Here is a 16140-nt window from a genome sequence, read left to right on the forward strand (position 1 = left end):
TGTGTGTAGCGATAGCCCTAAATCCTCTTGGAAATTTAGAAACAGATTTAGGAATGCGCCTTACCCGAACGAGACCCTGCCCACGGCTGGGTGCGTGCGATGGAAGAGAATTCACCCACAGACTCACCATGGTGTTAACTGGGAGTCTTGTCTATATCTTCCTGGTACTTTATGTCCTTGTGACACTTCTCACATGGAAACCACTTCCCTAGTATAGACTGGTCTTCTTCCTCTACTGTGTCAAAGCCAGAGAGGAGCCTTCTGAGTATTTTTTGTTTCTCTCCCTCTGCTTTCAGGAAGGAAGCCAGACCATGGTTTCACAGTTTGGGTATAATTTACATAATTCTTCCCTTTGATTTTGCCCTAAACTTTAAGCCTTGAAACCGTAACATGGCATGAGTTATTTCTCACTTGAGAAGTAAGTGTAAGTTGTATGTGTACGTGTGTTCTGTCTTCACAGATACTCAGAGAAGCAAGGTTGTTTTGTTGTTGTTTTACTGTAGCACAGCCCAAATGAAAGCAGACCTCGTTAATTCTTGCTGTCTTCAAACAGGGACTTTAAAAAAAAACAAAAACGAAAAAGCCACCAAAAACTCATTTCCTGTTGCTCTCAAATATCCCTCTTTCCCTCATTAGTAAGCTGGCTGGTAACTATTGTGTCTTCTCTCCAGTGGCATGAGAAAGTCCTTTGTTTAGAAGAATGTGCCTTGAATTTCAATAACCTTATACCACTTTAGATCCTCTTCTTCACACTTAGTCCTGTTGGAACTCTGACTCCCTGCTTCTGCAAGTTCTGCAGGCTAACAGGCTGCACGGTGCTGGGGGGCAGGAGAGGGAGGTGGGGAGCAAACTAGCTGGCAGACTAAGGCACACTCAGCAAAGACAGGTGCTTCTGGCACCATTTGGTCCTGGGAAGGACAGAGCGCTTCCCGGAGCTGAATTCCCTGAAATTCCAGACACCAGATGGTAAATTTGCATAAATCCAGAATTCGGTTCAGAGCTCTTTTACCTGCAGGATGTGGATTTGAAGGGGTCTGTAAATGAGTTTCAGGGGTTATTGAACCTTCTCCCCCATCCTCCTGAGGTTGTGCGTAAAATTGTGGGTCCATGCACATTTCTTTCTGGAATTTTTTCATCAGATTCCAAAAGGTTGCAAGATCCAAATCAGGTTAGGAGACCCTCTCCACAGACCTCCTGGTTAGTACACTGCTTAGTATGCATGTAGAGTCCACATTGGATGTTCTCACACCGTGAGCCTTACGCGGATTAAGGAGTATAACCCTCACAGCACTCTTAGAGGGTTAGTGCCACTATTAGTCCCATTTTACAGATGAATAAACTGAAGAACAAAAGAGCCTAAGGGCCTTGACCAAGGGCAAACAGCCAATAAATGTCAGGGAGGGAAGAAAAACAAAAACATAAAACCTTGAAGCTGGGAGAAAAAATAAGACAGCCAGGTTCAGGAGTTGATAGGAACGTTTTCATAAAGTTTCACAGTTTTTGCTTCATTGTCCTGTGGCTAATGCTGGTCTGCACTGGTGCTCGAAAGGCACCCAAGGACCCCCCAGTGATGAAAGACAGGCATCAGATAGTAGCATGAAACAGACTTCTGTAAAAATGGAGCGAGAAGCACGCTGGCAGGTCTTTGCTTTACGTGCTCAGTTTGTGAAAAGTAGAGGGTGTGTGTCACATATGAAGTAGGCCGCTGTGCTGGGGGATAGGCACGTCCTCCTCCAAAAGCTGGAATAGGAATTGTCATTCTGGTGTGCTGTTTATTTTGAGGAATTTCCTATTCATTTGGATGCCCAGTTACACATGCCAAGTAGTTCTGTTATTTCAGGCTTATTTTAATGAAAACATTGCCAATTACTCCCACGTTCATTTTCCCAAGAAGTAGCTGCTGAGAGCATACTGATCAGGCGGCCTTGGGTGCGTGGCTGGTGTGGAATTAATCCCGGAGTTGAATTCTTCGCACTGCATCTCGTACAGTGAGAAGGGAGTCAGCTTGTGCCTGAGTCTACACTTAGCCTCCTGGAAGGATGCTCCTCATGCAGGAGCCCAGCTTTGGGCTGATGTTTCCTTCTTGGCAAATTTATAAGGTGTTAAATCAGTGAAGCAGCTGCCGCTTTGACTCTTCTGCGTTTTTTGAAAGACATTTCAAAGATCGCTCTCAGGTCCCTGTTTGTGTGGCAGGCTTTTACTTCCATACTCAAATCAAGCAGTGTCTATTAACCCCAAAAGAATGGACCTTGGTAAGAGTTTGCAGTATCATTTTTCCAAGTTCCACCTTCAGGGGAAAAAAAACTCAGTGGCTACATATAGATGCTGTTTCCTTAAGTGAATTGCTAATAATGGGTCTGATCTAATCTAATACCCAAGGCTTCCATGATAATTATACCCAAAAGAAACAGAGTGTATTCTAAAGTCTCTAGATTGAACATTATCAGGCAAAGTTTTTGCCATACAGTAGGCATAGGCTTTTTATTAAGAGTAAAAAATTAAAAGCATTTGGTATAAATCGAAAGCTAGCCAGGGAAATGCTAGTGGCTCATTCTTTTTTTGTTTTTAAGAGTCCAAGCTTTCTAACAGACCCTTTTCTGATTAAAAAAAAAAAAAAAAAAATCTGAGCATGAAACCATCTCATCTGAAATGAGAAACCGAGACTCAGAGAGGTTAAGAGACTTACCTAGTGCTCAATGTGGGACTAGAACCCAGGTCTTCGGATCCTTTGGTGATGATCTATAATTACGTCCATAGACTAACCTTGACAGAGGGACATGAGCAACAGGTGACTTCCCCTCAACCTGTGGTAAACAGTGCCCAGCCAATCTGAGGAGAGGGTCCCCAGTGATTTCCCTTCCAATGGGAGACATTTCACTTCCAGTGCTGCCCAGCATGACCCAGCTGAGACATGAAACCGTCAGATGACTCAGTGAAGATAACTGGAAGGAAGCAGTTTATTGTACTTTGTTACACGCCGGGTACTCTTGTACTCACACCGTCTCATTTCATTTAATTCTCATGATTACCCTGAGCCACGTGTCCTTCTCCCCTTTGCACTGATGAGGAAGCAGTTTCGAAGGGGGGGCACCACGTAACACAGTGTGCCTGGCACATAGAGGGAGCCCGGGAAAAAGAGACGGTGAGTAACGTACCCAGGGGAACACAGCTACCGGAGGGATATGAACACAGCTCTGTCTATGTACTCAGCCTAAAGGGCCTCTCTTGTGAATTTTCAGCCACCTTCTCCCCCAACAAAAATTCACAGGCCAAGGAAAAGGAAGGAGGTTCTCCTGTGCATGTAAAGCCCCAGGTTCTTTGCCAAAACCTTTGCTCCTGTCTTGAACACCTGTGCGTGGTAACCCTCTGAGCCATTCGGGAGACAAACCGTGAGGTGGTTCTACAGGACCGTGAATGAGGAAGGGGTGCCCATCATGGGTGCAGTGTGAGAAGCCTAGGATCAGAGAGTCCTGCCGACCTACACCAAACCCTAACTTCATCATGTACTCGCCGTGTGACCTTCGTCAAGTTCTTCAACCTCTCTAAACTTGTTTACCTTTTTATCAGTGAGAACGGTAAAACTTACCTCATTGGGTTGCTGTTTGGGCAACACAGAGCCAGAACTCAAGAAAGGGTAGCTGTTGGGGTGTCACTGTGTGGCAGTCACCTATGTTACAGTACTGTCCACCCGTGCTTTGGAGTGCACTGACCGCAGTGGGGTCCCTGAAATAGTGAAGTAGATATTTACACATCTGTAGTACAAAAGTCACATGTGCTTATTGGAGAATATTCGAACAAATGTATTAAAGAAAATCCTCCGTAACGCCCTCCCTCCAGATAACAGTTGACGATTTGCATGTTATGATGTTCCAGATATGTTACTATGTGGATATTAAAAAACACACTCCAACTTTCTTGTTTTTTGTATGAGACCATGTATCTGCAGTCTGGACGGCTTGCTTGTTTGATTTCCCACTTGATAGATAATATGTCACGGTCATTGTTCTGTGTCAGGATGCAGAGGTCTGTCTTTCGGCTTCGTGACTGTGGTTCACTACCCTGCGTACTTGCTGTTTCACACCATGATTTGAGCTCTCGTGTCTGCAGGGTCCTGATGGCCGCTCCGTGACCCTGGCCGCGGGGCACCTAAAACAGCAGGTTTCTGCGAAGGTTGAGTTTCTCCCCTTCCTTCTGGTTATCTGGTGCCCCCTGCCTCTTCAGTCCACTTGCTCTGTGTTTACCTGCATGCATGTGACCCATCTAGAAAGTCTGTGGTCCTCAGGCCCTTTCAGATTGGCTGTGACAAGACCAAGGGGATGGTGGGCTCTTCGGGTCAAGAAGTTAAGTGACTTCTTTAGGGTCACCCTGGCAGCGCAGGGCAGCTGAGCATTCGGCCCCAAACCTGAAGTTGTTCTCATCCCTTCTCCGCTTCCAGTCCTCTCTTCCCTGACACATGATTCCTCCCCCTGCCGGCCCTCCCACATCCCACCTCTGCCCTTGACCTTCTGCTGTCTCTGCTCACTCCCGCTCTGTTGCCTTCTCATGATGCATTTGAGTGAACGTACCTAGACTATAATGTAGTTCAATTAATAGACTGTCAGAAGTTAGTAAAACAGGTAAGGCTGTATCCACATCATTGTTTCTGTACATTGTTTATTGGGAGCAGGTGGGGCTGGAAAATGAAGATAAGTGCTTTGCCAGTGTTTACCGCAAACAGTTTCTTGTATTTGACTGTGATATTTTAAGCTTGATTACCTCCCCCGGTTGATATGTTGCCTCTAAACTCAGCTGGCATCTCTTGGCTTCATCGTAACATGGCTCGAAATACACACTTCTGTGCGACAGAGCTCGGCTAAAATAAGCACCGAAGGGCTATTCGTTGCAGCAAAGTTGGGAAAAGGGATGGGATGTCAGCGCTTGGAGTTGCCGTTAACGGGACTGTTTTATTTTCTGGATGCCGTGTGAATGCTAACGTGTTGTTTCTGCTCTGTTCCCTCATGCCTTCCCGGATTCAGAGAGAGGTAACCAACCGATTTTCACTTCTCCCTCTTCGTGGTGTCTTTTAAGTGTTTGGCATAGCTCACTTGCTTTCTTCATGCCATATTGCCACCCCCACAGACGTTGTTGTCTTTGAAAAGCAGAACTGTGTTCTGTTTAACCTTCTATCGTCTCATCATTCTTATGTGTCCTCATGTAGAACAGAGTATGGAGTTGCATCTGGGCCTCCGACCCTCTGTTGCATTTGGCCCTGTTTGGGGAAGTCGATGGGCAAAAGTGATGAAGGTGTAACCGGAACGTGGTCACTTCAGTTATGGCTGGGAGGGGTCGCAGCCGCATGCTGGGGAGTAAACGTGAGGAGAAATACTAACGCTGGGTCCCATGTCATATCAGCCTTGTCATGCTTCTTGAAGAATTAATATTAGGGCTTAAATTACGTATTCTCTGGAGTTTTCATTGGGAAGGTTTGACTCCAGGCTGATGGCCAGAAGGACTGACTCCATTTCAATCTCGATTATTAGTCAAAATATATGGATTCTTCTCCTTTCCCACATCTAGATGAACAAACTCTGGAAAGGGTATAACTGAAGCGAAAAGCAGGTGTTTGTACCTCAGGTGTGTGTGTTTCCAGCACTCTCAGTGTCAACCTGCCCATTTGGCTGACTGGGGGCTTTAAGCTCCACACTTTATCACTTAATTAAAGCTCTGTTTTTGATGGTAGAAGAAAGTTTTCAAATTTCTCTTTAAAAAAAAATTTTTTTTAATGTTTATTTTTTTGGAGAAAGAGAGGGAGAGACAGAGACAGAGTGTGAGCAGGGGAGGGGCAGAGAGAGAGAGGGAGACACAGAATCCAAAGCAGGCTCCGGGCTGCAAGCCGACATGGGGCTCGAACTCACGCACCACAAGATCATGACTTGAGTCGAAGTCTGACGCTTAACCGACAGAGCTACCCAGGTGCCTCTGAAATTTCTCTTTTTGAAAGAATGGTTGTGGTTACTGCTTGGCAAAATGAAGAGATAGAGGCAGTCGCCTCTTTGCATTGGAGTCGATTTCAGGGGAGCTCCCGCCTGGTTGGGGCCGAGCCATCAGTGCTCAGTGGTGAGGAGGGGAAGGGAGACAGCATCGACTGAGTGGGCAACACTTCCAGAATCAGTCTTCCTGAGGGTATGGTTACAAGAATCTGCAAACTTGACTGAATCTTTAATTATCTTTGAGGAGGCTGTAATTTCTGGAGGTGGTGGAAGCTTCCAGAGGATGAGGCATGGGAGCTCCCTCATCTGAAGTAATGAGAGGGCCTGTCTGAACCAATGGTGAGGATATTCTCAAGATGTTCACTAGCTCCTGCCCCCTCTGTATTTATTCAGGTCTCCTCTCTGGAAGCTCTGAATATGAATACCAATTCTGGTCCACCAAAGCCACCTTGATTATTTGCAGATGGTAGAATTTCAAATCTGTTGACACAGCTTATATGTCTCACGAAAGTGCCTAGTGTAGGATTCCCTGTAGAGAATGTGTGTTTACCCAGGTGATGAGTTACTGGAATGCCCTCTGAACGGGCATCCCAGGAACTTAGTGTATTTGTACTTAGCATCTGCTTAAGCTTGCGAAGGAGAAAGAAAGTTGAGTTTACAAAGCTAGAGCAAGAGCTTTGTGAAATTAGTGATGCCTGCTGATGTGCCAGTGGGTAGAATTAAAAAAACAAAAAATCGTGTGTGTGTAACATTCTGATTGGCCATCTAGGAGGATGGCTTTCTCATCCCCTTTCTTCCTCTCCCTTCCTCCCACCCCCAAAATGAGATTTTCAAAGTCCAGTCAGAAAATAAGAGCATTGAGGCAAAGAAGTGCAAACAGTCTTGAAAACAAGACTCCTCCTCCCTCCAGGCCCTGTGCAGGTAACACAAAGTGGGGATAAAGCCCTTGGTCATAAAGGGCTTAGACATGTAATGTTTGCATCATATCTCTTTGTTGCTATTTGTCTTTATTTGCATGTGGGTCCTGTCCTGTGCAGTTAAAGCAACTCTGGCTTATAAGATTCTACAGAAAGATAAGCAGGGAGGAAAGCGTCTTTATATATTTCAGCAAGTCTTAATATAATTCATATGAATGCAAATAATTATGAAAATATCACTCTTGGATAAGGAGACAGGATTTCAAAGGAGGCTTTTTCTTTGACTTCTTTTTCCTCATTTATAATGACAACTCCCATTAATTGAATGCCAGCCTTCACAAATTCCCAGCATCAAACATGTTTTTGACCTGAGCAAACACAGATTACATGGAAGGCGTTATCTTTTTGTGGAGACTGGGTAAGGACTGCTAGCAGCGGAGATTTGGTGAGAGTCTGAATGGAAGGGAATCTCCTAGAAAAGAGGGGAGAAAGTCACTCCCAGACAAGCCTGGGCTGTACTGCAGCTGACAGGGTCGGCTCGTGTGGGGCTGCTTCAGAAGGCAAAGTTCGGGGGGCGCCTGGGTGGTTCAGTCGGTTAAGCGGCCGACTTCGGCTCAGGTCATGATCTCACGGTCCTTGAGTTCGAGCCCCGCGTTGGGCTCTGTGCTGACAGCTCAGAGCCTGGAGCCTGTTTCAGATTCTGTGTCTCCCTCTCTCTCTGCCCCTCCCCCGTTCATGCTCTGTCTCTCTCTGTCTCAAAAATAAATAAATGTTAAAAAAAATTAAAAAAAAAAAAAGAAGGCAAAGTTCGGTCCCACAGGCCAGAGTTGCAGAGAGGCAAATTTCAGGTCGTTATTTAGGAAAAAATATGTATGTTGGCTCACCAGGAGCATTCCTGCAGTGGAACAGGCTGATTCAATAAGCAAATAAGATTTCATATCACTGAAATATCCTAGGTACCACCTCTCTGGGCATCTGTAGACGGGGGTTTTTAATATTAGCCTGGCTAACCTCTAAGAGGTCGGAAGGTGCCTTGTAAGTTCCTTTTGAGGAGAGAGAAGCACAGAAGCAAATTCCATTTATGTAAGAGGGTTGTGGGGGAGAGAGGGAGGAAAAGGGTGAATACTTCTGTCTTGGCTCTTTTTTAATAGAACCCATTTGAATAAAGAATCATGTCTTCATTCATTCCATAAAGATGGATTAAGCCCCTACAGGGTGATTAAAATGCTGTTCAACTGAGAACAATAAAAGCATTCTTTTGTCCTTTTTCCTTGCCATTAAGAAATTTGAGGCTGTCATGTAAGATTCTTAGCGCTGACATTTTTCCCTGGCAGAACTGGAGGCTGGTCCTCTGGGGGAATAATTACCAACGAGAACAGCAAAAGGAGTAGAGAGTTGGAAACACAAGGGCTCCGTAAACAAAAGATGAAAGGTGCTCACTTCTGTTCAAGTTTAAGGAAGGGGCACAGATAGCTACGGCTATAAGCCTTCCACTTCCTGGGGGCTTTCTTGTTTTTGTTTTATACAAAAGGGACTTATTAAAAAACCAGTAAGACATCACTACATCATGACACTGTCACGCTGGGCTTTTAACACAAGACTTGCTCTACCATACTGGGTGGCGGGGGAGGGGGGCATCACTTCCTGGTTTTTAAAGGAAACACTGTGATTCCCATGACTGCACAAAATAAATGTGTGGGGAGCAGGGGACTGGAACAGCGCCTCTTTTAGCAAATGGCTCCTCATCCAGCACTGTAAATGGAGCAAGCTGGAGCAAAGGACAAAAATGGTTCTTGCTGCTGAGTGTCAGACAGAATGTCTCAGACATCTGGAAGACTCTGTTGGAAAAAGTAGGAGCTGTGTTCTGACTGGATCTCAGAGATCATTTGGACCAGCTTTGTGGTTTTAAATGAGCGCACCAAAGCCCTGGGGGGGGTGCATGACCACCAGGGTACCCGGTCGCTGGGGGAGGCATAGAAGCCCATCTGAGCCGTGGAAGCCAGGTAGCTGTATAGCCCAAGGGCTACTGGCGGCTCTGAGGAAAGAAGGGGGGAAGGTGGGAGGTGGCAGGAAAGCCATTGAGGGCTCTGTAGGCAAAGGTTCCTAAGATGCCCCAGCAGCGGGCTGACCCTCCCCCTCATGCAGTGTCAGAGCCACCTTGGGCCCTGCCTGGCTGTGTGACCCCCGGTGGCACCTGGTGCTTTTCCTCCCAAATTCCCACGTGGCCCTAGGCCCATCACAACAGCGTAGGCTTGCAGTCTGTCAGGAACACTATAGCTGTGGAGGTTTCTTGTTCCCCTCAGAACACAGGAAGATCTCTAGAAAAGGTCGGAGTGCTCTTACATGTGAGCATAAGGTTTCTTAGAACCCTAACACTGATTGGAAAATGTCTCTCTGAAAGGCCAAGTTGGACGATGTCTTGATCATTGTTGAAACTGGATGATGGGACATGGGGAGTTCATGGACTATCTCTTCTACTTCTGTGCGTGTTTGAGAGGTTCCAGAATGAGAAGTTTAAGGGAGAAAAAAATAGGCAGATGTACTATGTTCTTTGGTACTCAGGAGGTCCCACACTCCTCAGTCTCCTAAAGCTGGAACCCACTCCCTTCTCGAGGGAAAAGGCCCAGGACGCCAAGGTCACCACAGACCTCCCTCCCTTCTTGTTGGTTGCTAAGACCGAATAGCCTGTCTCCTGCTGCACAGCCTCTGCAGCCCTGGAGACTTCTCCTGAAACCCTCTTTTTTGGATGCCTTTGGGACCAGCTTGTCCTGGGCTTGCCCCCTCCCCAACACTCTCTCCACCCTTTCATTGGGCCCTCCTGCCTCAACCGGGCCTTTTAATGCCTTTCTCTTTCGGTCCAGGCTTCGTTTTATCTTTTCTCATTCTCTACACTCTCTTCTGCTCTCCTGACTACTGCTGCCCACAGGTCCATGTTTTTAGTCCAGACCACAGGCCTGAGCTCAGGGACTAAGCGTCCACCTGCTTGGTGGCCCTGGCCACCTGGAGGCCCTCAAACACCTCACACTTCCTGCCCAACATGGAGCTCATGAGCTTCCTTCACCAAATACCTCCCCTCTCCCCACCTCGATGTGAGGGCACTTAGTTGGTCCAGCAAGGACCCTAGAGTTATTCTGGGTTTTCTCCCCTCATCACACCCATCAGCATCAGCCATCCTTCCAACACCTCCCTTCCATCTGTCTCCTCCACCCTGTTCTCACAGATGCTAACTTAGCCCGCATCAGGCTCATCCTCTGCTACTATGTTGACATAGGGGGGTGCTCCCTTGACCCACTTTGTTCCACCCAAAGAAAGTTTTCAAAACTCCTGTCGTGTGGGGTCACATGCCATACTGCAAGGCTCAGATGGCCATACTGCTGATTGGCCACACATACAGCCTCCCTGCAGTCACCCTCGGCCCCTTACCACACCACTCTGTGGACTTTCTTACTTCCATGCTTTTGCTTGTGCTCACATTGAATCTTCTGTGAACCGTCCACTACCCTTCTTACCCTGGTGAGGTTCTTACTATACTTAAAGATGCAGCTCAAATCTCACTGGACGTCCGTATCATTAGACAGTGGGCTTCCGAGGCTGAACCTTGTCTGTGTTTGCATCTCTGGCGCCTGACACATAATAGTGCCTCAGAAGCTATTTGTGGAGGGAATTGAATATTTTTTAAAACCAGAAGTCTTTAATCATGTCATAGTTTAGGTAGAACATAAAGCCAAGTGGCAGCCGTATTAGTCCAATCGCTGCTTTAACAAATTACCACAAACGGTAGCTTAAAGCAACACGAATTTATCCCCCTACAGTTCTGGAGATCAGAAATCTAAAATGAGTGTCACACTTGTAATCATGGTGTCCATGTGGTTAAAGACTCCAAGAGGAAGTCTTTCCAGTTTTTAGAGGCTGCCTGCTTTCCTTGGCTGGTGGCCCCTTCTTCTGTTCTTTCACTTATAAGCAAAATTCCTCCTTCTTTCCCTTGTAATTGTGTTGGGCCCAACCAGATAATTCAGGATAACAGCCCCATCTCAAGATCTTTAATTTAATCACATTTTGGCCATGTGGGGTGACATATTCACAGATTCTGGAGATTAAGGGTGAGCATCCTAGAAGGGTCATTGTTCTATTACAACAGCCTTTTCAGAAATCAGATGCTGGAAAGCCAAGCTTTTTTTTTTTTTTTTTAATTCTTTTAATGTTTGTTTATTTTTGAGAGAGAGACAGAACACAAGTAGGGGAGGGACAGAGAGAAACAGAGACACAAAATCCCAAGCAGGCTCCAGTCTCTAGGCTCTGAGCTGTCAGCACAGAGCCTGACACAGGGCTCAAACCCATGAACCGTGAGATCATGACCTGAGCCGAAGTCGGACATTTAACCGACTGGGCCACCCAAGTGCCCTATGGAAAGCCAAGCTTTTGAAACCACCAGTTAAGCAACGTTTGGGTTTCATTCTAAATAATAATGAAATTAGATGAGCCACGCACTTCGTTGCACACAAGGGAAGCTGTTCACCTTGTGTATGCCCCAGGTCTGAAAGAGAGGACTTAACCTGCTTCTGACAGACCTCCGTGTATAGCTTGCAGCTATTTAGGGTGACTCGAGACACACAGATCACTTGACCTCCACAGTGAGGAGAGAATGCTGGTTTTTTTCCTTGGAAGCAGATAGAAAACCTGGAGGGGTTAGTTATGGGATTCACTCACCATCACAAACTGACAGATTCCTACCTTCCTGATCTATCAGCCTGGTACCTGAGAGGGAACAAGAAAAGACAAAGCTGTAAAAAAAAAAAAAAGAAAAAAGAAAAAATTGTCAGAATCCCCCAAACAAAGCCTTTGGCGGCTGAGCCTCTCCTCTGGGAAGATGTGGGTTCCGGATGGTTGCCTTGGGCATTAATCACTTTCCCTGAAGCCAGAAGAAAATGAAGATTAATAATAATAATTTTTTTAAAAAATTACTCCTGGGGCGCCTGGGTGGCGCAGTCGGTTAAGCGTCCGACTTCAGCCAGGTCACGATCTCGCGGTCCGTGAGTTCGAGCCCCGCGTCGGGCTCTGGGCTGATGGCTCAGAGCCTGGAGCCTGTTTCCGATTCTGTGTCTCCCTCTCTCTCTGCCCCTCGCCCGTTCATGCTCTGTCTCTCTCTGTCCCAAAAATAAATAAACGTTGAAAAAAAAAATTAAAAAAAAAAATTACTCCTGAGGGGTTGCATATTAAAGAACAGAGGGCGTGGAGCTGAAGTTTGATAGGATGATCCATTGCTTATTGATAACGGCTTGTTTCATCCTCCTTGGTGGTAACCTTGCACTTGCAGCACTTGCCGGCCGGCCAGCAGTCCTGAAGAGCAGGGTGGACCTTGGAAGCTATGCCATAGAATATCAGAGCCAGACAGGAACCTGGGAAACCTTTTTTTTTTTTTTTCCAACTCTCTCACTTAGAGATGAGGCTAGACTCCATGCCCGAGGTTGTATAGCTCAGTGGATCCAGGAATGAGACTGGAATCGGGGTTGCCTGAATCCCGATACGTTGCTCTCTGACATTGCCTTACTATCTCTGAGAGACAACAGACACGTTAGATCTGTGCAAGAACTACAAAAAGTAGTGTGTGGCAAGCTCCTGTCCTTTGTGCTATAGAATTTATATGCTATAATAAGCATTTAGACACCAGCAAGGTCCTGGCACCCAGCAGGCTCTTGAGCTGGATGGACCGTGCAGTAGAGGGAGCAGTGCCCCCCTGACAGTGCAGGGACACCAGCGGTCGCCAAGTGAGAAGAGATGCCATGAGTGGGGACCTGCCTTTCCAGAGCAGAGAGGAGAGCTCCTTGGCTGGAATAAGGATGCTGGGAGAGTAGGGGCGACAAATTTTGGAACTGTAGAAATCCACACAGAGTTGTTGGTGACCACAGAACCAAACAGATTTGACCGCAGCTGAACGTAACTTTATTTATTTATTTAACTTTATTTACTTAGAGAGAGCGTGCATGCAGGGGGAGGGGCAGAGAGAGAGGGAGACAGAGAATCTTGGGCAGGCCCTGGGCTGTCAGCACAGAGCCCAACATGAGGCTCGAACTCACGAACCATGAGATCATGACCTGAGCTGAAACCAGGAGTCTGTTCGCTTAACCGACTGAGCCACCCAGGTGCCCCTGAACATGGAATTTTGAAGGGAAACAGTTGTGCATGGTAAGACACCACGTATATTCCTTTAGGATCCATTTAGGAAAGAAAAGAAGCCAGAGAGCTGGGAGCTAAAACAGGGCTTCCCTTGAGCATGGTCTCCAAAAGTGAGACCCTCTCTCATTTCTTTTTTAAATACAGTATAAAACCTTGGATTGCGAGTAACCTGCTCTGCAACCGTTCCACGAGACAAGCAAACATTGTTCATAAATTTAACTTGATAAAGGAGCGATGTCTTGCAATACAAGTAGTGCATGACGCGGAATGTCACATGATCCCAACTGAGCCAATGGTTCTTGAAATTCACTTTGATAGACAAGTGCTTTGGATCATAAGCATGTTTCCAGAACGAATCATGCTCGCAAACCAAGGTTTTACTGTACCATGTTGTCTTGATGGTGGTTGAGACCAGAATGGAAAGGCATCAGGAACACAGTGTAGAATAAGACTGTGCTCGGGGCTCCTGGGTGGCTCAGTTGGTTGAGCGTCTGACTTCAGCTCAGGTCATAATCTCGCGGTTCGTGAGTTCAAGCCCCATGTCAGGCTCTGTGCTGACAGCTCAGAGCCTGGAGCCTGTTTCAGATTCTGTGTCTCCCTCTCTCTCTGACCCTCCCCCGTTCATGTTCTGTCTCTCTCTGTCTCAAAAATAAATAAACGTTAAAAAAAAAAATTTAAGACTGTGCTCATCGCTCAGTCTGGGCCCAGCGCCTCACCCAGACCCACCCCTCAGCCCACTGCCGTGTAGCCTGACGCCTCTGACTGAGGGCCGGCTCACCCTTCCGGAGATCAGGATGCATGCTGCAGGCCCCATGCCGGAAAGAGAAAGGAACACTCGGTACCTATATGGCCAGGCCTGGACTGGATATTGGGGATGAATAAGGCACAGATCGTCTTCACAGAGCTTTAATGACTTGTGGGGAATACACGCTCCTACACAGACACCGATGGTATCCGGTGCTAAGTGCCACGTGCATAAGTTGTGACCACAGCACTGGGAAGGGCGATCTGCTCATCTCCGGGTCCCATGTGTGGTGACAAGGGCATGGAGACCGTGTGCACAAAGGCAGGGAGCAGAGACCTGCTGAGAATGGCCGAGAGGTCGTAGGGCTGGCAAGGGGCAATGGGTTCAGGACGTTTTTCAGGAGGTAAAACTGGCCAAACAAACACGGGGTGGGTACAGAGGGTGAGGGGGAGTCCGGAAGGCCTCCTGGTTCTAGCATGGGGGACACCAGCTGAGACAGAACATGAGGAAGGAGAAGGTTGGGGGAAGCAGGTGTTGAAGCCAGGTGTGGACAGGCTGAGGCTGAAGTGCCCTGACCTGGGGTCGGGGTTCGGGAGCCCCCACTGCACATGGCGTGCGATGCAGGGGAGGCTTTTCTGCCACATCTCCACGATGGCCAGTGGCCTCCAGTGGGTAGATCCCTGTGCCTTCCCAAAGAAGCCAAGGATATCTAGAAGAAAGCGGCCGTCATGGTCTGTGAAAAGACCACCAGTTCTTTTATTAAGAGGAACCATTAAAAATAAATCCATGTGTGGTTACATTTACAGACAGTATCCTGGCTTAAGCAACAAACACAAAGAACGCGTTGTGATCCAGACGGGGTAAATCTGGGCGTGTATTGTTCTTAAACACTTCGATCTTTAAACCACTGTCCTCCAGTACGAACAGTAAGAAATTTAGTTGTACGGTTGGTTGTTCGGCCGGGTTCTTTTGAAGCCAGGTCTTGCCACAGTCGATATCCTTTTCATCAGCAGAACAGATGCTAACACGCAGCACCAGCTGCACGCCCACCGAGGTGGCTGGGCTGACGATATAGAGTGCCATGCTGCCGCCGTCACCCCGAGCTCTGGAGTGGGAGCCGCGCTTAAAAGAATCAAACGCCTTTGACGGGATTTCAGTCTGCGGTGTCTCCTTGTGTCACAGCCCAGCCCGTGACTGCCCGTCCGCTTTCTCCTGCAGCTGTGGGTCCGACGCGTTCTCCGTGCACGTGTTTACCCATCAGCCCCTATTGTTCTGCCTCGGCTGTACCGCTGCGTTTGTCATAATAGCGCTCATGCACATTCATGCTCTTCTCAAGCCCCTTTTCTCTTTTATAATCATGGTATTTGTTGTTACACTAGAGAGAAAGTTCATCAAGAATTCAGTTTTTCATTAAGGGCTGTAAGAGTTTCCAGGAGTTCAGCACACTAACTTTGGGAAACACTGTAGTTCTTTTACTCAGAAATGAATTCTTTAAAAAACTTTTTTTTTTTTAATGTTTATTTTTCTTTTTTTTTTTTTTTTTTTTCAACGTTTATTTATTTTTGGGACAGAGAGAGACAGAGCATGAACGGGGGAGGGGCAGAGAGAGAGGGAGACACAGAATCGGAAACAGGCTCCAGGCTCTGAGCAATCAGCCCAGAGCCTGACGCGGGGCTCGAACTCAGGGACCGCGAGATCGTGACCTGGCTGAAGTCGGACGCTTAACCGACTGCGCCACCCAGGCGCCCCTTAATGTTTATTTTTAAGAGAGAGGGGAACACAGAATCCGAAGCAGGCTCCAGGCTCTGTCAGCACAGAGCCTGACGTGGGGCCTGAACTCAACAAATGGCGAGATCATGACCTGAGCCGAAGTCGGATGCTTAACCGACTGAGCCCCCCAAGCGCCCCAGAAATGAATTCTTAAATCCATGAAACTGCTCCTCCATTTTGGGGTAGCTACTGAAGTTTACGTTTTGTTTTTAGCCCTCGCATACTCTGTTTACCACTGACATACCGGCTCCTTGCTCAGCTAACATTCGTCACTAGAGAGTGTGTTGGTAAAGTTTCCTTTTCTAACATACTGATAAATTTTGTTTGCACAGAGATTTTGCTTACGTAGCAAGAGACAAAGATACGCGAATTTTGAAATGTCATGTATTTCGATGTGACACACCAGCAAAAGCCATCGCCACAAGTCTCCACGAAATCTGTTCCAAGGTAAGGCAGGTCAGGACACTGTGGTCAGTCTGTCTCTTTTTTCTCACTGCCTGAGCAGGGAAGGGGCCGTGAAAGGGCAGGGGCAGGGGGCTTGCCGACCTGTGCATTGCATTCAGGG

General features: G+C 47.2%; 1 protein-coding gene across 12 annotated transcripts in view; it reads left to right on the forward strand.

Moving 5' to 3' along the window:
* Nucleotides 1-16140, forward strand: part of APBB2 (amyloid beta precursor protein binding family B member 2) — a 384721-nt gene that overhangs the window by 355500 nt on the left and 13081 nt on the right. For 11 of the 12 annotated variants that reach the window (XM_086705187.1, XM_086705186.1, XM_086705182.1 and 8 more), the window contains one exon: nucleotides 15908-16022. In XM_086705187.1, coding sequence (XP_086561313.1) covers nucleotides 15908-16022 — 115 coding nt within the window. Of the gene's footprint in view, nucleotides 1-4643; nucleotides 5022-15907; nucleotides 16023-16140 lie in introns of those variants that run through there. The other variant, XM_086705189.1, reaches the window with a different exon arrangement.

This window comes from Puma concolor, chromosome B1 (genome assembly GCF_028749965.1).
Source record: "Puma concolor isolate L17-30 chromosome B1, mPumCon1.1.hap2, whole genome shotgun sequence".
Lineage (NCBI taxonomy): Eukaryota > Metazoa > Chordata > Mammalia > Carnivora > Felidae > Puma > Puma concolor.